The 21,165-nt window shown below is 42.9% G+C and overlaps 2 protein-coding genes across 14 annotated transcripts in view; both read left to right on the top strand.

Moving 5' to 3' along the window:
* LOC125885125 (R3H domain-containing protein 1) overlaps positions 1–15,353 on the top strand; it is a 50,830-nt gene extending 35,477 nt beyond the window's left edge. For 6 of the 12 annotated variants that reach the window (XM_049570587.1, XM_049570585.1, XM_049570591.1 and 3 more), the window contains 11 exons: positions 184–306; positions 1,186–1,536; positions 1,709–1,832; positions 6,206–6,363; positions 6,854–6,987; positions 8,719–8,822; positions 10,482–10,663; positions 11,298–11,481; positions 12,878–12,975; positions 13,175–13,259; positions 14,109–15,353. In XM_049570587.1, the coding sequence (XP_049426544.1) occupies positions 184–306; positions 1,186–1,536; positions 1,709–1,832; positions 6,206–6,363; positions 6,854–6,987; positions 8,719–8,822; positions 10,482–10,663; positions 11,298–11,481; positions 12,878–12,975; positions 13,175–13,259; positions 14,109–14,428 (1,863 nt within the window). In that variant the 3' untranslated portion in view covers positions 14,429–15,353. Of the gene's footprint in view, positions 1–183; positions 307–1,185; positions 1,537–1,708; positions 1,833–6,205; positions 6,364–6,853; positions 6,988–8,718; positions 8,823–10,481; positions 10,664–11,297; positions 11,482–12,877; positions 12,976–13,174; positions 13,260–14,108 lie in introns of those variants that run through there. The other 6 variants (XM_049570589.1, XM_049570588.1, XM_049570595.1 and 3 more) reach the window with 6 other exon arrangements.
* Positions 15,354–15,840: 487 nt separating this feature from the next.
* LOC125885165 (uncharacterized) lies at positions 15,841–20,648 on the top strand. Of its 2 annotated transcripts, none has more exons than XM_049570665.1 (3): positions 15,841–16,190; positions 18,183–18,309; positions 18,421–20,648. In XM_049570665.1, exons 2-3 carry the CDS (start codon positions 18,250–18,252, stop codon positions 19,744–19,746), a joined length of 1,386 nt encoding a protein of 461 aa, XP_049426622.1. In that variant the 5' UTR covers positions 15,841–16,190; positions 18,183–18,249; the 3' UTR covers positions 19,747–20,648. The 2 variants fall into 2 exon arrangements, with proteins under 2 accessions (XP_049426622.1, XP_049426620.1); XM_049570663.1 differs by having other exon boundaries at positions 18,215–18,309.
* The last annotated feature ends 517 nt before the right edge of the window (positions 20,649–21,165 follow it).

Genomic DNA, 21,165 nt, shown 5'->3' on the forward strand with positions numbered 1-21,165 from the left:
TAGTGTTACTGAATCCATCAGTCCGTCCTCATCCTAAAAGTCTGTTCTTGTGTAACATTTAAATTGAAAACATAAACGGGGTTTAGCAAATGGTCAATTGAGGCTCCCACCATTTTACTAGCATCCTTCCTCCAGTCTCATCTCCTGTCCCTCTGTCCATCTCTTCTTCCCTTCCCTCCTCAGCCGATCTGTCCTCCTCTCCAGCTGTCCTCTGAGCCTGTTCACAACCCAACGGTCTCGTATCCTCTTCCTCCTCTTCCTCCTTCTCAGTTCCTGCCCGTCTGTCCTAACCAACAGTACACTGTGGTACAGAACGCCTTCTTTCTTCCATTTTATTATTCCTCCCCTCCCCGCTCCATCTCCTGTCAGACCTGGCTCATTAACAGCTTATTTATAGACTTTTCTCAGAGCAGTTAAATTGGTAAATTAAAATGTGACACAGATGTCCAGAAAACTCAGATCTTCAGACTGTATGCATGTGCTTTTTGATGAGCTCCTTCATTAGATATCTTCTGTGATTTATTTAAACTGTAGCTGCATTATTTGCCACATATATTATATTATTTACACCTAGAAAAAGTTCTCTTAAATTGTGAATTTAACAAACAAGAGTTTAGTGTCCACATGCAGAATAGTTCATAGTTCATGGCTCAACAAAATTCTTACTATCTCAAATCAAGTACAGCATTGTTTCACCTTTTCAACTTCAAACATCTTATTATTCTCCCACCTCTGTATTGAGTTCATTTTTTCATCTTGTGGAAAGGTGTATCTAAATCCAGCAGGAGCCAGTTCCCACATATATAGATCATGCATTCACTTAACCTCATTTCTGACCTGGTTTTAGTGAAAGACATGCCTCTGTGACTAATTATGCCTGTGGAAAGTTCCATTAATATTTAATTCATCAGCAGATGTTAGCACTGAATAATCCATGACTAAAAACACTACTTTTCCAACAACATGTCAGAAATGACCCGAACTGGCGTGCAGCGGTGATGCAGATAAATAGTTCACTTTAGACTCCACTGGTCTCCGCAGACGTGGGTCACATTTAGACTAAACCATCAAGTGTATGTCAGTTTAGTCAGTGTCTTTAGCATGTAGCTTAGAAATCAGCTGACTGTAGTTGAACTGTATTATTCTGAATAGATTAAAACATTTAACACTAAATTCTCCCCGCAGCCTGATTCCCTCAACGCCCAGTTCAGTCACATGACTCTGGCGCAGCAGCCACCTGGCGACAGCGGGGCTTCAGCTCCTGACACCCGCCACTATCCGACCGTATTCCACCACCACCCCTCCCCTGTGGTGCTGCAGGGAGCTCCGCAGCAGCAGCAGGTTGCTAGCTACATGGTGGCAGGGCCATCGGGAGGACACCCAGGGGTGCTGCAGGGTCAGCCCGTCCCACTCCCGACCCCGGGCCCCAACCACACATATCCCAGCTCCACCCCGGGCCCCGCTGCTTTCCCCGGGTCCTCGCTGAACCAGCAGCTACTCCAGCAACACACCTACATCCAACAGCCTGTCCAGCAGGTAGGGACATTTAGTCGTGCGTCAGAATGTGCTCATTCATCTGCTGTGAGTCACTCCACAGTGGAAACCAGCGTCATGACTAATCCTTTCTCCTCTTGCTGGGAAGTGGATTCAAATGGGACTGCGGATGGTGTCACACAGTCCTTGAATTCGTGTTGTGTGTCTTTTCCAGATGTCGGCGTGTTACTGCTCGTCAGCCCACCACCCCCACTGCTCCAGCCAGCAGCAGCACTACCGGCCCCCCATCAACCTGCCCTATAACTGCCCTCAGAGCCAAAACCTGCCCCAGCAACAAGGTACGAACACGGTCATTTTAAATGTTAAATACAGCGTTTTTAGGTGTTTTTTCCCCCAGCTATTTTTGCTTTTGGCACATGGATCATTTGAGTCCTGCTGGCTTTCTCAACAGTTGAAACAGGTGTGTATAAAATGTTAAAAATCTGGGAAAGATTAGAGGAAATGAGACTAAATGACCCACTGAGATGGAGTGGTTTTCACAAAACACACCAAGTTACACTCAGCCACACAAGCTAGCAAGCCAGGTAACTTAGCTATGTTCCGCACACTACCTGATGTGTTTGATCAAGCAAGACCTGTTGCTTGTAAAAGTGTATCCTTGTATGAAGCACACAGGCGCTAGAAGCTATGACATCACCTACGCAACCTTGTATAGTCTTTCTAATTGTGTATTTTTAGAGGCTAATACCGCAACAGTTTTACAATTAACTGCAACCCTCTTAAAACGTGCAAAATGATCTTTTAAATTGACTAAGTGACACAATTCAAACTGGATCAGGAAATATTTATCTCTCTCCTCTAACTACCATACATATTTATAAAAAACTGTAGGTGACTCTTCACGTCTCCACAATAATAAACCAAAGCTGCAACTTATTCAAACATGCCTTTGAAACAGTTCCACTGTAGATCGAAAAACAAATCAAAGGATGTTTTAATGAACGAGGTCTGAAGTCTCTGATGTGCAGCAACTGATTTTTCCTTGAATTTTCAGACTTCACGTTGTCAAGAGCAAAGCCCAGTGTTGCTGCTTTATCAATAGACTTTAACTTCTCACTTTCAGCTCTTAGATCGTATTTATTTGTTGTTGCTCCTGTGTGTTTCTTCACAAGGGAGCTGTGCCAGCCAGCCACGGTTCGACGGCTCTACTGAAGGACAAATATTTCTCCCTTTCCTTTCCTCCCTGCTTGTTTGTTTTTTTACGAGTTCAGATGTCTCCCCGGGAGTCATCCACTTGATTATTCTGAGTTTTTTCTTTCACCGCAGGAGTTGAGATTGTTAGCTCCTGCTCGGTCTTTCTCCCACACACACACACACACTTGCTTAACTGGATGTAATGTTGCAACAATTGTGACTTGTACGGTCGCACACACACACACACACACACACTGGTACACACTGGTCTCTGTAAGTGGCTGCGGCACTATTCTGTCATCTGTAGGCTGCAAATGCAGCTTCCCTGCTGGGGACCCGGGGAATAGACAGCGGACAAATGAAGCTGACCTACAAAGGCAAAGGACAGCAATTATTTCTCAGGGAAAGAGGGAAAAAAATGACTTCAGTGGCTCGTTTCCCTTCTGTTTTTGCATTAATTAAAAAAAAAGATATATAAGACCAGCTAAAGGTGAAGATAATGTAGCACGGGGTGCACACATAATAAATAGGTAATCAGTGGGAATTCTCTGATGGCACAGTCAGAGGTCCACAGAGGAACCTGTGCATGTTTCCACTCACTTGCATCAGACAGTCACCACCACCACAGGGCTTCGGCTTCAGTCATGGCCATTCTGGGAAAGCAGCTTGTATTGTATGTGAAAGGATCGAAGGATTTGTCTTCCTTCCTCTTTACTGTTTGTGACGCTACAGTTTATTAGTCATTGCCGGAGAGAAAATGTGACAAACCTCACTTCTAAGGGAAGTTACATGAGAGAAAAGCACCTTTTCTTTTAAGGAGTGATGAAAACCTTAACAAGATTTAAATGGTATATGGAGCTGGGATGAGAAGTCTGTTAATCGATTAGTCTAGTTGATTTATCATTTCAAGCAAAAACACCGAACGTTCTCTAATTTCAGTTTCTCCAATGTACGGATTAGCTGCCTTTCTTTGTCATATATGATAATGCACTAAATGTCTGTGGGCTGGGTTCTGAGGAATATGAATTAGGGTAGCCGTAGATCCTTAAAAAGTCTTAACAGGCAATAAAGTCATTAATTGATAAGGCCTAAATTGGTGTTTAAAGGTCTGAAATCAATCTTTCAAAAGTCCTACAAATGCCACGACATGGAAAGAAGGATTTTATAAATGTTTTCTCAAAATAATTAATAACATCTATTCATAATAACATCACACAGCTCGGGATAGCGGATCCAACTACACTCATATCCCCTCTCCTGAAAATGCCAGGAGTTTTATTTTTGCCCCATGACCTGAGAAATTTATTGATCTAAATTAGGAAAGAGAGAGAGAGAGAGAGAGAGAGAGCAGGTTCATGCATTGATATAAGTAAAGGCAATATGGAGGAGGCCTATTCACTGGACTTTTTTAGGGGCCCAGCCATTTCTGTGGGCAGTCCTCTGTGTATTTTATGCAGAAGGCTTCCCGCATGCAGAATGAGAAACACAAGGTCGTCATCAAACGCCAGATATTTCCCAGGTCTGTTTTTTTAAGTGATCATCTAACTGTTTTCTTGGACCCAAATCGTAATTTTTTATGTTACAGATTTGGGCAAAAGTGTCTCCAACTTTTTTTTTTTTTTTTTATTGATAGTAAATTTATTTTACAGTGGTATTAAAAATTGTTATTTTTGATTTTTTATGATTTCTATTTTTGTATAATGTCTAAAAAAATTTGACAGATACATACAAACAGTGTAAACTACAGAGCTGTAATTATTTCGTTTAATATGCAGCTAACAGAATGCCACTTTTTAAAGCCCCTGGAGGGTTTTTAGGCAATTCCTCTTCACATTTTTTAGCAATTTATGGATTGAATCTGTTTTTTAAAAGCAGAGAAACAAAAAATGTCCCGAAAATTCTTAATTCTAGCGGTCTTAAGCTGTAGGAGCCCTGATGAAAATGCCACCCTGTGCTCTGGGAAATTATATTTTCTGACATTTATGGGCAAAATGATTAAACGGGAAATTAATCGGCACATTAGTCAATTAATTAAAATCATTAATTGCAGCCCTAATCATAGCGTGAACCAAACATCTTTGCTAGAAAGAAAATATGGCAAAGTGTGCTTTCAATCAAAGGGGCATTTTAAGAGATGACTATAAGAAATGATGAGAAAATCCTGAGATGCCACAACAAATTTAAAATTGCACTTATAAAAAGTACATGTAAAAAATTCACTCGATATAAACCCTGCAGTGTCTGTTATGGCTCTAATGAGGCAGTCAGTGTCTGTTGAATTTTTTAGTTTGGGACTTTAAAGACGGGGTCCTTGTTGATCTTAATGGTTTTCAGAGTTTTTTTAGAAGTATGATTCAATAGCAAGGAGGAAGCACGCCAAGCCTGAGAGGCGGGATACGGGGCCGGGACGCTGTCTGAGAGGCCTCTATGAATCTCACAGTGAACCGGTCTCTTTTTCAGCCCCTCACTCCTCACCTGCAGGACATACAGTAACCTCGCCATGGCTACTAAGTCAGCAAAGGAAATGGACGCAAGCCAAAAACTTCCCCTATAATTGGTCTCGGTCTCGTCACTGGACGGCTCTAATCCCTAAACTGTCATCCTCCGAAAACTGTAGGGTCAACGACCATGGTCCCTCATCTGCTGCCTGCTGGATTGGAATAAAATGGGGTGTGTTTGATATTACGGTCATTTCATGCTTGGTTTGTAAGTGAAGGTGGGAGACGAGGGTGGATAAAAATAGTCCTCCCCCCTCTCTGTTCCTCACCAAGCACTCTCATTGTCTAGTTGTACTTTTCTCCCAGGGCGGCAGACTGTAAAGACACCTTCACAAAAGGACGTCCTCTCCTTTGTCCCTTGGATTACCGTGTGTGTGTGTCACGAGGGACAGTATTTTCAAATGTCTCTTTTTGTCACCTTGACATTTAAGTGTCTGATTCTTCCCTTCCCCTCCGGCTAGGAGCGAGCGCCGCCATTTTAGGCCGTTCGGAAAATGGACGGATCCGTGTGACTTTGTCATTTTCTTCGGGGCACTCTAAATGGGTTTTTAAGTGGTGCTAAAGAAATGTGTTCCCATTCTCTGTTTACCCCTGAACTTAATCACTCGTTGAAGTGGACGTTTATTTTTTTGTTCGTGACCAGGCCACTCAGGTTGCAGGTTCAAGCCACCAAAGGCTAAATCAAATATATTGACTTTTCATTTATTCCAAGTGCCTCAAACCTGCTTAGCTGCAACAGTTCAACTCCCTGAGCCGAGCCCCGACTCCCACAATCTTTCAATCTGCTGCTTCTTCTTTTGTTCTCCTCCTGGTGATGAGCACATTTCCCTATAAAATCAATCAAATCTCCAACTATTTCCTCGTAAAATCTTGATAAGCAAGCTTTCATTAGCGCCGTCTTTGCCTGTGCTGCCGAGGAATCATGAATATTAATTGTTTTATTATTCTCACAGTGTTTCCTATCAGGAGCCTTCTTTCATTCGGTCACAGCATTGTGCCTCTTTCTCATTTCGCCTCAGTGCACCAAGCCATGATGCCAAACCCAGCGTCCAGCTACCAGACCATAGTGGGCGTGCAGCCAACATCCAACCTCGCTCTCACTGGCAACCAGCAAAGCAATATGGGCAACCAGATGCAAGGCATGATGGTCCAGTACCCTCCAATGCAGTCTTATCAGGTATTGTGATGAGTGTCAGATTAATACGACCAGCGTAAAGATGAAAAAGAGCGTTCAGTTCATTTTGTTATGAATGGAATTTGCTGTTCTCAACCGAGGCTGCTGGTTGCTCTTTATTCTTGTCGAGGCACAGGAAGAGAAGAGAGTCTGCACTTTATTAATGGAGAATACCTGTGTTGATGTTTTGAGATATTTGTCCTTAAGATGAGGGAGAAAACAAACTGTGACAGTGGATTTTAAAGTGTCTAATAGAGGAATGTAAAACTGAAGTGTCAAAGATAAAGGACTCTCCATGATGCTTTTATACTGCTATTTATTGCAAGTAAAAATCTCCAGCTAAGAGAATTAATGTCTATTGTACATTTAACTGACAGACCTTTGACAGTGATGGAGCAGTCATGTGCTGGAATTAGCCAGTAAAGCCGGTTTTCTGTATTTTGTCGCTTGATTTGCATGTTTACCTGCTGTTCTTCCAATCTTTCCCCTGCAGCAGGTTTCTGTGCCACAGCAGACGTACCAGCAGCCAGTGTTTGTGTCCTGTCAGCCAGGACAGGGGGCAGTGGCTGTCGCTGGCATGCAGCCCTGTTACAGCCTGCTCCCTCCCAACCAGCACACCACCATGAGGTACCATCCACACGGACACGACACACGTTATGATGAAGCATGGCAATTGGATATATTAGGTTGTTGTTCTCAAGTGTGAACAGAAAAATATATACTGTACCAGCATCAAATGCAACAGAAAAAGAGAACAAGAACACGTGACTCACTAAAGATAAAATACTTTTCACAATGACACTTTCTACCAGCTGAAGTTGCTTGAATCAGGTTTCGATGATATTATTGGCTCGGCTGTAGATGTTCTTTGTCCCAGAAACCGATTTTCAGGTGCTCGATGCTGTTTTTCACTCCTGAAGGTGCCTCTTATTTATAGACCGAACAGGCCTGATGAGTGAATCCACAAAGCACCTCGGAGCCAAGGTTATCTTTGTTCACTGTGGGGGGAAAAATGACGTTATTACCGCGATCCTTTTGGTGAACCACCGTGTACGGGTTGCAGCTGATAAATGTCAACTCTATGCCCTCTCAAACAGCTTCACTCGTTTTCCTCCATTACTCTGCTGGTGTGGAGTAGTGTGAGCGGCGTGCTCTCTCTCATTATAAGCTGATTGATAGAACTAGTTCACAGAAAGCAAAACATGTAATTAGTTTCTACCTCCATGGACCCAATCAATCTGGATCCTGGTGAGTGGAGCACTACTGGGACCGTTGTGCACGCTCGTATACATAACAAACAGCAGACATGAAACAGCCATGTTCGCAGTCATCACCTGCAGAAGAACAATGCACACACACACACACACACACACACACACACACAAGAGAAGAGGTCACTCTCTCATTGTCCCAGCTGTAAAATGAGGCTGCTTTAGTAGGGCAGTCAGTGTGGAAATGATTTATGCGGCAGCATTGGAGAGGCTCAGTGTTCTCCCACGAGGCCTGACTGTCCACCTGCAGCCTGCTTTTTCACCAGCTGTACACGAGTCCCTGCAGGCAGGTTGCTTACAGAGCAGAGCGCCTGCTTTGCAGATGGACTTAGAGTTAAATTTCAAATTTAACACCCCAGCTGAAGCGTTAAGATCTCCGAGCTCCTGGAGATTTACGTCGGTGCAGGTTTAGAAGTGATTTTCTAAACACTTTTAAGGCCAACTAAGGTGTGAGCATCATATCTTTTTCTTCAGGTGCTCGGGCTCCGCGGTGCCAGAAACACTTCTGCTGACAAATTTGGCAACATTTAAACCTCAAACAGGGAATCTGCGGATCCTGAAAAGTTTTTAATTTAATCGTTTTTGTCTAAACAACATCCGTAAAACGTAAAAACTGCCCATTGCAGTTTTCTAGAGCAGAGGCAGATGTCATTAAATGTCTTGTTTTGTTCGAGCAACAGTGCAATACTCAAATATATTTGATTTAATACACTGTGAGACAACAACAAGCAACAAATTCTCACATTTCAGAAGCTGGAACCATCAAGTGTTTAGCAACTTTGCTTGAAGCTGACTTTAAAAAGATGAATCTGTTGTCAAAATAGTTGCTGACTAATTTTCTGTTGATGGACACATCATCCATTCTCCTCTACTGCAGGAAACTACTGAGACAAAAATGTGATATTAAAGTCAATAAATTCATTCAAAGCCTCCTCATCCAGACTTGATCATCTTTGATACTTGCTGCTGCTATGACCAGGAAACAAGTATTAAATTGTATTTTATGTGCTATCAAAGACTTAATTTCACTTGAACCCTGCAGAAGCGCTGTTTTAAAACACTTGATTTCCTCTGTGTTCATTCACAGTTCCACAGTGAGTTTCCTGCCCGCCCAGATGATGGAGCAGCTCCAGTTTCCTCAGACCTCATCCCCCTGCGTCTCCCAGCAGCACCCAGGCCAGCAGTATGCAGGTACACTCCCCTCTGAAGCCCGGCCACAGCCGAGCCTAGCTCCAAACACATAGTGATGTGCAGCAGGATCACACAGCTCAGTGAGAATATTCAGTCACTGACATTAGCCGCCCAGGAGATTCCCCATCACTGCCAGTGCTCCGACAGTCTTTATTTTTCCCCATCTCTCAGTGTCAATAATCGCAGAATGCATCCCTCCATAGCTACGACCCAGCCTTCATAATGAAATAATCTTCCCCGGGTTTACTTTGCCACTGTGTGCGTGTCAGAAGCGTGATTAGATTTACACTCCGGATTTTCAAAATGAGAAAGAGTGAGGCGTGGTGATGACGGCTCCCTGGGGTGTGGATAAGTGAAAGTGATTTGCACATCCTCCTCTTCCTCCGGAGCCGCACGGAGATTAAACAGCCAGTAGGTCGACCGCTGCAAATGTTATGCTGACAACAGCTTAGTCAAAATGTTGTTTAGTACAGTGAGAAACTATTGAAATGAGAAATCACTGATGTCATCGTGACTCCTCGGATGAAGCTGTTGGCAGCTCCAGTGTGAGTTATGCTAGAAGTCATGTTTTCTGGAACAGACTCATGCTTTGATTGAGGTGAAGGCAGAAAATGTTGATATATGAATGATGTTATATCAACAGACGTATCGGCATTGGTGATATATTGGTCTATTTCTAAGATTCATTGGTAAATTGGGAGATGAAATGATATAGAAATGGAATAAAAAATTACGAAACCGTTCAAAAGAATGAAACCCGACCATAATAACCCATCTTTTCATGTATTGGCCTTTCGAGGACTCACAGAATCACCGTCCAGAGGCCCAGGTGGGGCAGTCTCCTTACTAATGACCTTTATTATTCATGCCTGATTATTATGGGCGAGCAATGGAGGGAGCCATCATTTCCAGCCCGTCAGTAATGAGGTCAGATGAAGGTCTCGCGACGGCCTCACCTACAGCGTCACCAGTAAACATTTTTAATTGGCTAGGCTGGGGCCAGAAATAATCTGCAGATTAAGTCCAAATATCCATTGTCCTTGCTACTGTTGTGAGGTAATAATTCATAAATCAACAGTGGCGTCGGCTGTGCAAAGCTTATATTATGATTTTCACCTAATGTGAGCTTTATGTAAACAGAAATTAATTAGATGGAAACTTCTTTTTTTTTTTTTTTTTAATGAGTTCATGGAGCAGAAGGTTGCACCTCAACCTCTGATTGTTTGGTGTTTTTTTTTTTTTTAAAGTCACGTTCATGCGTCACAAACTAATAAGATAATTGGATCTCCCGGATCATTGCAGAGGATTTAGCAGGAAAAGGGAACGGACTGTTATTGCCACTATGGATGTGCCCTTATAATCGAGGCACTTAGATTGTAATTGTTCAGCGGCTAACGGTGTGAAAGCGACAATTCCACTGATGAGGTGTGTAGACGAACAAAAGTGCTGAAAAAGAGCTTTTGAGCAAAAAGACATTTAGAGTTTGGTGCATAAATGATGAGTTTATGTGATGAATTAAATAATAAATAAGCAGTATTAAGTGTCTTGCCTGGCCTGATGTGCCTCTTATCAACACTGTATTCCAATTATAGCTTGTGTTTTTCTTTTTTTTTTTGTGTGTGTGTGTGTGTGTGTGTGTGTGTGTGTGTGTTTGTGCAGGGTTGTTACCCCCGGCCCCCGGCAGCGGCATGGTGATGCTGCAAATGACAGCGCCCTCCTGCCAGCAGCCCCGGGCCCCCTCCCCCTGCCAGCGGAAACAGCCCAGCCACAAACACCCGGGCTCTGAGCACCAGCGCAGCCGCAGGCCTGCTGAGCTCCCCCCACCTCCAGACAACACCCAGGTACAAACGCTGCCCATGTGCATCGATTCAGCACAGTCGTTCAAAACAACACCACTTTTCAGACAATGGTTAAAATAAAGAGTTTTATACCATATTATGTATAACCTTTTAATAACCTTATTGAGGTTGTCTTATGGTTTTGAGAAGATTTAATTAGTTCAGAGGCCCGCAGGACTTCTGACTTGACAACAACAATTTCCAAATAGTGTTAAATTATAAATTTGCTCAGGTAATGTTTGCCACATAGGACAATACAGTATGTGTCAGAAAGTTAAGGCAGTCACAAGAAAGCAATTTGAAAGGCAATTTAGTTTGGTCGTCTGAGTTTGCAGTGACGTGAGAATTGGGCCTCCCCGGCGCTCCAGGCAGGTTAAATGTCGAAGTAAATAGGCTCTGCAAATGAAGTCAGCGCTGGCGTAACCTGAAAATGAGGAGAAAATAGTCCTTAGCATTAGGGGGTAATGGTACATTAGGGGGACTAATGTGGATGGAACGGTACATTAAAGCAACAACTTGAACAACAGAATGACTTTGCGAAAGAGAGAAATAGCAATGGTTGCCTTTTTTTGAATGAAAGTGTTTTGTGTTCTTCCCCATCTATCCTCTCGCCGCATTGCCGGTGTGTTGTGTGTAGAGCAGCCTGCCCTTGTCTCCAGCACTCACTCCCTCGCCAGGCCAGCCGCCCAGCGTCAAGGGCCTCCCATCAGGCATCTCGTCCATCCCTGTCATGGCCCACCACCCGCCGCTCCCTACAGCGTTCTGCCACAGTGGACAAGGTCAGAGACACATCCACAACCGGGGTGTTTACTCACTCACAGGCCAGTATTAAAAGACGTCCTCACCAACATAGCACGCTAATCAACACTTAAGGAGTTGTATTTCTGCTTCAGTCCTGAGTGTGCAAAGATTTTTTACAAACATGCAAATTGTATTTTGTAGAATAGGCATCATGCAAAGAATGATTTTATTTGAGCAACCAAAAATCTAGAGATATTTCATTTTTCTTACTTTTCTTACTAATTAGTAGTTTTGGTTACGTGAACCTTCATAAAATCAGATTTATAAGATGGTCTGTATTTGTATTAGCCAGCTAACTTATGCCAGACAAGCAGCAGCTAGCTCAGCTTGGCTAACTTACCTGGCTAACTTGATAATTGTGATGTTAGTTCCTTTAAAGAAAATGAACTTAAACTGTGTCCCTATATTTATTATTAAGTACTACAGTGACCATGAAAAAATGTAAGTGAAAGTTTAATGTAGTTATATCACTGGCTGACTCACTAATTCCTAATAACCACCTTGTAGCATGCTTTGAAACTGACATTTAGCTCACTTTGGCTAACAAATGTCACACCTTGTATTTAAAGACACAGTCAACAGTAATGTTTCTTTAAAGGAACTACATTAATGTTTGCAATGCCTTGGCTGTGTAGCTGCAATCATTAAATTAACCAGCTAGCTTAGGTAGCTATTGCTATCTGGCAGCTAGGTTACAAGCTAATAAACTAAAGGTTATTTTACAAATTAAACTTCATGAAGGTTCAGAAATTGTCAACTATTTAGCACCAAAACTATTTTTGTTTACTTCAATAAATGTTTTTTTTAATGCCTTGACTGTATAGCTGCAATTACTAAATTAGCCACCTAGCTTAGTTAGCTACTGCAGCGCTGGCAGAAGTTAGCAAGCTACCTAAAAAGAGGGATAGCTTGGAGGTTGCAAGCTAATAAACTAAAGGTTATTACACAAATTAAACTTAAAGGTTCAGAAATTGTCAACTATTTAGCACTGAAATGATTTTTGTTAAATTAAATAAATGTTTTTTAATGCCTTGGCTGTGTAGCTGGAATCACTAAATTAGCCAGCTAGCTTAGTTAGCTACAGCAAAGCTGGTAGAAGTCAGCAAGCTACCAAAAAAAGAGGGCTAGGTTGTGGGCTGATACAGGCTAATTAAAATAATAATAATAATAATAATAATAATAATAAAGGTTCAGAAATGACCTACACTGAAGAACAGAATAGATTTTTATTTGCTCTCTTTTTTTTGTGTGTGTGTGTGTGTTTCATAATTGCTATACAAAATCTAATTCTCTAAAGGTCCATTGTTTGCTCAGGATTGAAGCACAAATATAACCGCAGATAAACTCACACAGTTTTTAGTTTGTGCTAAAGCCACAGTCTTTGGTAACTGTCTGTGTATTTCCTGTAACGTGTAGGTGAAGCACACTATTCTCTACTGGGCCAACCTCTGCAGTACAAACCCTCCATCAGACCTCCGCTGATCCACACTGCCCACATGGTGGCCAAACACCAGGTGGGACACAAACACACACACCTTGTTACACTTGACATGAAATAATGTTTTTTAGGTCTTCTGTCTGTAATAAAAGTTATTCCTTGCTGTGAAGTTGTTCATCTTTAGCAAAAGAAAGATATTATATTGGGTCAGCAAACCGCCACCACCACCCCACCACCCCTCCCAATAACCTAACTATTGTCCTTTGTCTCCTCAGGGTCCACTGGGGGTTTGGCGTAGCGGTCATGGGAGGAAGGCCAGCAGAAAATCTCTGTCTTCAGATCTCAGTGTAGGTGAAGCAGGTAATAGGAAGTCCAGAGGGAGGCTTGAGTTTAGTGAACCCCAAGTTAACAGCGCTCATTTTTAGTTTATCAGCGATTCTGACCGAAATTTGACCTTCCCTCTACAGAGAGAAGCGCCAAATATAAATCTGGTGTATAATTCAGACAAGCAGTTTATCAGAGCGTGCAGTCCAGAGTGGAACATCAGGTTTTAGATGTCAATCAGAAAAGGAGAGTCGTGTTCAGATTCATCACGTGTGATCAACTCAGCTGCTGTGTAGCCTATTTAGCAGATTAACTGAAATAACATCAGGTTTTTGTTGTGTCAAAATATGCTTGCTGCGCTCCGCAGCTGTTGAGAAAAGCGTCTGTTTGTGAATGTAAGCAGAATAAATTACAGACAGGGCAGAATTCACACCTGGCTGTGGAACCTGCAGCCCTGGCGGTATTGTGCCGAGAGAAATGTGCTGATTATTTCAAATATAGCATCAGATTTTTGCACTCGCCTGGGTATTTTTTTTGCATTATTCAGGTGCTATTGTCAACAATCGCACTGGTACAATCAACAAGGAGGGGGCTCGTACGCAGCCCACTGTGTTGTGCAGTAAGTGCTGGTGGAAAGTTCAACATTACATCACTGCCTCTAAAATGTCACGCTTTTTAGACCCTTTTTTTTGGGTGATATTTTTGATAAGATTGCATTAGCACTCTGCGACAGGTTTGACCGACCTTCCTCCTAAAGCTTTAAAGCTGACAGCAGCACTTTATTGAAGCCTCCCGATGGTGCAGGTCTGAATTTTCTCTTCACCCATGACAGTTGTTTTATTTACTGGCTCTGCTGCTCATAGTGCTGTCTGTCTCTGTCTGCAGTGAGCAGTCAGATACTGGAAGTGACAGATCCTCCAGAGGGGATCAGCTGTACAGACTCCCACCACCTCCTGGCAGAGCTCTGCAGAGGGGGCGAATTGATCCAGCGGCTGTCGGACCATCAGCCCCGGCTGTGCAACACGATCAGAGACGCTCCCAGCGGACACCTGGCCTCATCATACTCCATCTTTGCCATGCTACCCTCCAGATACGCTGCCCCGAGCGCCGCGCTCCACCACAGCGGCCCCCAGGCCACCTTTAAACTCAGAACTAGTACCAGACACAAAGGGGAGCCGTGTGACTCGGACAAGGCCGGCTCATAGCTGCTAAGATCTCGGCGCATCTAAGGAGCGCCACACGAACGCACATCCAACCACCTGCCTCTGCTGCCTCAGTCTGGACTGTTTCAGTTCAAGTCCTAGACTCTGTCCAAATCAAAAACCGTATCAAATGTTTGAAGAATGAATGTTCACTTTTATTTTGTTTTAGTTCATTTTATCTTTATCTTTTTTTTTTTTTTTTTTTTTTTTCTGGCCGACAGGTCTGAGTTTGGTTTTGTTTGTGAAATGCGTCCGTGGCCGCTGAGCTGGCCCTTCTCTATTCTAAAGATCTAGTTTGCTGTTTAAAAGTGTAAGTGTTTGGAGAGTTTTGGGATTCATTTGCCAGCTGTTAATGACTCCACTGTGGCTCCTATAATAGCAGGTGTATGAGTGTGACGCCACCATATTGAACTAAACGTACACATTATCAACTTGTTCCTGGTTCAAGAATGTTTTTGTGCCCACTTTAAAGATTAGACGTTAAATCGGGGCTCTGTACCATGTTATTGCATATAAACTGAGCATTCATATCAAAGCTGTTTTATTTAACATCCATCAATAATTCCATCACGTGTCCACGCCACTGACTCATGGAGCAGAGCTGAATTTATCTCCCGTTAGGTACACAGGACTGTGTTTCTTCTCTCTTTAACATGCTCCCAACAATAACACGCAGCAACACTTGTACCATGTGAGCCCATACAATAATAAACACTGAATAATAGATATACTACCTGAATTATTTAAAGTCACTTTTATACACAGTGAATGTTGGATTTGCACTGAAGTGATAAACGAGATGGAGATTTGATTGGAGTCAGACAGGGCCTGGATTTTCTTTTATTGACCCCCCTCGTACCTGTTTGTTGCACTCGGCCAGGCCACTTTCTTTTATATTTAATTAAAATGTTTATATGCACACAAAAAATGCAATCGAGTTTGTCACTCTACTTTGCTTCTTTTTGGGGGGGATTTTGTTTGTGTGAATCATGAGAGGTGTTATGTGTCTGGTGTGGCTTTTTCTTTCTTATTTTTTTTTTTCTTTTGGTTTGACTCTAATAAATGTTTGCACCACACGTGTTGACATAACTTTTTCCCCCAATGCCAAAAGGCGAGCAATAATCTAGAAGTGAGGATGTATTAAAATGTTTCCTTGGAGCAAGATGTGTGTGTGTGTATGCATGCGGGGGGGAGCAACATGATGAGGCAACTCTGTGGAAAATGTTGCCTTAGGTTTGAATCTCTGCCTCTGGGGCATTGCAGAGATATTTGCTCTGCTTAGCAGCCTAATTTCCAGCTGCATAAATTAGCCATTTTGAATAAGTCTTCTTCACAGGAAGTGGAATGTAGAGAAACAGAGACACCTAGTGGACAGATGCTGCTACTACAGCATGCAACACAGCCCCAAGCAGAGTGAAAGTGAAACTAAACATACCTCTTCTCTGAAAACTGTGTTTATAGCAACGAGCTGTAGCCAGAGATGAAGCGTCTCATGTTCGGTGTGGTTGAAAAAGGCGCGTTAGCAGTTAGCTGTGATGTTTGCTAAGCTACATGTCTGCAGCCGAGATGGAGACCGACTCCCTGGACATGAGCAGGACTGTGGTTGTGTCCGGTGTCCCCGGTGTGTTACCCGTCAGCAGGATGATTGACAAGCTAACAATTCACTTCCAGAGTTACAGGAGGAGTCATGGAGGAGACGTCGAGGTGGTGAAGTATCCCACCAACATGGCCGGTGTCGCCTTTGTCACTTTTGACCAAGCTAAAGGTAAGTAAACAGGTTGTAGCTAAACACAGGCTACAAGCTAATCATAGTGGAGTGTGTAAGTGTGTGTCCACTTAGAGGAGCACAAGCTAAAGTAAATAAGATAATAGTGAACAAGTAAACAGCTATTACTTGTCAACACGCCAAACTCCATTTTAAAAATGACAGTTTGTAAATTGACTCACTCATTCAGGAGCCCTGCTTTGTGCTTCTTATGTTTTCACTTAATCATTGCATTTAAGTCACAGAGCTAGGCATAAATTAATACCAGTACATCTGTGAAACCCAAAGAAGGTAAATTTACAACACTTGCTGCCCCCTTTAACCCGAAAACCGAAACACTAACAAGTCACAAAAATCGACGATTTCTTAAGGGAGTCTGGTACTAGGTTACAGAATCTGAAGGGTTACACCTGAAACTGTACAGACTCTTCTAACCATCTGCATCATTACATTTTATACATGATTACATAATTATTGCTCAATTTGTACAATGTGAACTAAAACAAAAAGTCATACCTCAGAGTTATATTGGTATACGCCCATCAGCCAAGACATTAAAACCACAGACAGGTGAAGTGAGTAACATTGATGGTATTGTTACAATGCAATGTTCTGTTGGGAAACCTTTGATCCTGGCATTCATGTGGATGCTACTAGACATGCTCCACCCACCCAAACACAGTTGCAGACCAAGTAAACCCCCTCATGGCAACGGCAATTATCGATGGCAGGACAATGCACCATGCCACACCGCAAAAACTGCTCAGGAATGACCCGAGGAACAGGACAAAGAGCTCAAGGTGTTGACCTGACCTTCAAATACCCCAGATCCCAATCTGATCCAACATTTGAGGGACGTGCAGGTGCCCCAGAGGTTCCCCCCAGATCCATAGTGGGGCCTCCTTGGACCGGACTTGGCTCTGATCTGTCGAGGCATGGACACAGGACCTCTTGGGCGTGTCCTATGGTGTTTGGCACCAGGGCGTTGGGAGTCCTGTAGGTTATGAGGTGGGGTACCATCGCGTCCCATAGATGTTTGATCAGATTGGGATTTGGGCAATTTGGAGGCCAGGTCGACACCTTGAACTCTTTGTCACATTCCTGGGCAGTTTTTGTGGTATCATTGTCCTACCGGGGAGTGCTGCTGCCATAATGGGGGGTACCTGGGCTGCACTGGTGTTAAGGTGGGTGGAGCGTGTCAGGTGGCATCCATGTGAATCTCAGAACCCAAGATTTCCCAACAGAACATTGCACTATAACAAGATGATCAGTGTTGTTCACCTCACCTGTCAGTGGTTTTAATGTTTTGGTGTATATAGATGTTTGTTACGCTTAAGTAGTGCTGACTATTTTTGCTCGTGTTCCAAAATAATAAGAGTGTAGGGACAGTCTTTTCGTGCTAACTGGGTTGGGAAGTATGGAAGCAAATAGTTTTATCTCGCACAACAGTCTGAATATTTTTCCATCCATGTGATCAGAGGAGTTTTTTGGATATGCACAAGGAAACTGTAAAAGAGTTTACTTCATCCTCTGATAAGATAGATAGATAGCTGCTTATTTCTTTTTCTTTTTTTTCCATTATGCTCATTAGCTGTGACTCTAATATAATGGCAGTACATGAGAGGCACAACCTAAATGGAAATTTAAATACATAAATGCCTTAAACCAACTTCAGTGATTGTTCAATGTATCTCCTGTTTTATGCTCTAATTGGCTCCCATAGGACCCACGATTCAATCCCATGGGAACCAATTATACAGTACAAAAACAGTATTTACTAATTTATTTAAACATTTATTTACATGATGTGCTGCTTGGATGTATGCCTAGCTGATGAATGTTTTATTTCTACACATTATAGTCAAACACTGTCACCATCAAGCTACAGTAGCATCAGACTGGTAGATAAAAGTTAGGCTGTGTACATCTTCAATGACACGAAATGAATGCGTGGCTTTATGAAGCATCATTGTAATGTTAATATGGGTGGAGACCACAGCAGAACAGTGCAGTCCTTTTGGCAGATGCAGCGAGGGTGGTGCAAAAGGAGCAACACATCATGAAGGACAACGAGTTTCCGGACGACTACCTTCTCACTGTGTTCCCCTTCACGAGAGATGTAAGTGTCACTTTGGTTTATAGTTTGGCTCATCTGTAACTTGCGTGAGTAACAATAACTTTTTCCTTGTAGAATATAAGATGGTGATTCGAATGTGCTCTTGTGCTGCAGGTGTTTTTATACGTCCCCAGTGCTTCCGTCAATCTGTCTGTATTTGGCAGAGATCAAGCAACGCTGATTCAGAGTCTGCAGTCAGCTCACAGGTCACTACGTTTCCAGCCTTTCCCTCAGCAGATGAAAGCCACCATTGAAGGGCCTTTTACTGCCGTTCAGGCCCTGAGAGAGGACCTCATCCGCAGGGCCAGTCGACTTAAATCCGAAGTCTCAGCCCAAACAGCTGCCGTCAAACTAAGAGAAACTCCTCTTAATCCGAGGGTAATATCTCATCACGGGTCTGTCGGCTCTGTAAGCCGCAGCGGTTCTAAAGCTAAGCTGGGACCAGCGAGCTCAGACTGCTTATCAACGGCGCTGCAGACCACAGGTGAGGCAACTGAAGTCCAAAGCCGGTTCTCAAATGCAAAAACTGAAAATGCCTCCTCAAGGCAAAAAGTTTCCAATGAGAGTGTGGCTGCAGGGAACCTCTGTGACACAAACAGTGATGAGGAGGAGGAGCCAAGAGATATGCCCAGGCTTGACATATCCACAGAATATAGGACAGAGCAAGCAAAGGCCAGCTCCAGACAAGTGCTCAATGCAGGGGTTAGATCTTCCTTATCAGGCCGGGACCTGCTCCTACCACAGGAAATATCAGCAAAACAGCTAGGACTGGACGACATTTCAGAAAAACACAGCAGACCAGACAGGATTTCAGCAACCAAAATCAGACAAGAGAATCATATGGGCTCCAGCTACAACAGTACTGACTATCTGAAGGAATTAGATCAGAGCAGCTCAGCCGTCACTGCTAAAATCCACCAGACCAGACATAAAGATGTCTCAACGTCCTCCAAGAACAATACTGAGGACACAGAGGAGCTGTCTGCAATCTGTCCGGAGGATCAGGAGGAGACGTGCGTCTGGGTCGACTCGTACATATTCAGATACATTAAAAAATATGACAAGAAGGAGTTTGACAGATGCTTGAGAGGTCTCGATGCATCTGTTAAGTGTGAAGGTACTGACCTTACACGGATTGTGTTGAGTGAGAGGCATACCTCCATGACAGCCTCACAGATCCAGCAGGCATTGCAAGACCTAAAAGCTCTGGTGAGGTCTTGGCAATTGATGTTAAGAGTTCATCAGATTGACTGTGATGAGGAAGAGATGAAAAAGAAACTGATTCAGATCTGCGATGATTTAAGTTTCCTGTACAGTGACATTTTATACTTGTTGGAGGATTCATGCATAAAATTCATTGGCCCCTCAATGTATAGTTACCTGTTCTGTAAGAGCGTGGAGCATAAATTTGCTAAACTCAAAGACACTAAAAGAATGTAACAGATGAACCAACACATGAAGGTAAGACATAAATGAATGTAGTTTTGTCAGTGACCACAGGGTGGCGCAGCTGTGCTGCATGTTGCCTTCAACGTCTACCTGAAGTTTAGGTCCATTTTAATGAAGGTTTTGATTTCTGTGTTACTCTCAAATAGTTATTTTTCATTTTCCAGGTTAATTATTAGAACTACAGAGAGCAATAAAACTGCATCTGTTACATATTTGCCTCCATGACTCCATGAATACAGTGCTACTGCTCCTCCTTGTTTCTGTGGTGAAGCTTCCCTTCTGTTTATGTGTGGATTAATAAACAAACAGCAACAACAGGTTTTAATTGAAACGATGTTCTCACAGCAGTAGGGATAAGTCTTCATTAACCTCCACAAGTCTTAATAATAAAAGACAGGCTTCTGATTAAAAACAAAAATGACAGATGACAACCTGTCTCACAAATTCATATCTTCCTATTCTCTTTTTGTCCCCAATCATCTTATTATTAATTAATTATTGGAAACATTTTCTGTGAGGCGTTTTGAGTGTTGTGTTTTGTTTTGTTTTGTTTTGTTTTAAACCTGGTAAACTGAAGTCTTGTGTGTTTGATGGCAGACAGAGAACATTTCTGCCTTTGAAGCCTTATAAATCCTGCTGTAGTTTTGATCAGTCATGGACTAACATTGGACAGTAGGGGGCGGTATGACACTTTCTCTCATGTGAAGAACTGTTTAAAAATAGAGACACTGAAGCTGCCATAGTCCTGCTCAGTGAAGCTATTATGGAGGCTGGGTTTGGCGAGCAGGGTGCAGATTGGCAGGCAAATGATGTCAGTTGGACGTCCCATTATACCCCCTTCCCCTCCCGACACACACGCACACAGTGTTACACCTTCTCTGAGGGAAATACTGATCTGTACATGTGATGTGTGAAGATGCTCAGTAAAATCATTTTGTGTGTGGAGTGTTTTTTCTGTCTGCGATTATTCAAATGAGCTCGCTCCGCAGCCTCGATAATTGATTCATTATGTAAAAATGAGCCACACCACCATAATGAACACACACAAACATAGACAATCACTCATCTCCCAGACACACACTCTCTGGGTTGTTACCATAGGAACATAGTGGGAGAGGTTGCCGAGCTGCAGCACTGGGCGTCGTTAGGGGAAGCTCTCGAATACAATGAAAACATCCAGGAGGATGGAGGAATTACATTACAGGAGAGGAGCACTTCATCAAAGACGAGCAGAGGAAGGAGCACTGCCTCTTAACACCCAGACCTCTCTGCTGCCCCTTTGATAACACGTCTTGAACAATTACCCATTATCTGGGGGGGCTGGAGTTATTGTGGTAAAATGGTAAGGAGGGTCAACAAGCAAAGAGCATGGATTTGTTTTCCTGAGATGGTCCTGACACTGGTCCTCAA

This window comes from Epinephelus fuscoguttatus, linkage group LG24, assembly GCF_011397635.1.
Source record: "Epinephelus fuscoguttatus linkage group LG24, E.fuscoguttatus.final_Chr_v1".
In the NCBI taxonomy this organism is placed as follows: domain Eukaryota; kingdom Metazoa; phylum Chordata; class Actinopteri; order Perciformes; family Serranidae; genus Epinephelus; species Epinephelus fuscoguttatus.

Excerpts from the sequence above, each read along its gene's own strand:
- LOC125885165 (XM_049570663.1), top strand. The coding sequence starts at position 15,977 with ATGTCTGCAGCCGAGATGGAGACCGACTCCCTGGACATGAGCAGGACT. Across the intron at positions 16,191-18,214 it reads CACTTTTGACCAAGCTAAAG|ATGCAGCGAGGGTGGTGCAA; the intron begins GTAAGTAAACAG and ends TCCTTTTGGCAG. Across the intron at positions 18,310-18,420 it reads TGTTCCCCTTCACGAGAGAT|GTGTTTTTATACGTCCCCAG; the intron begins GTAAGTGTCACT and ends CTTGTGCTGCAG.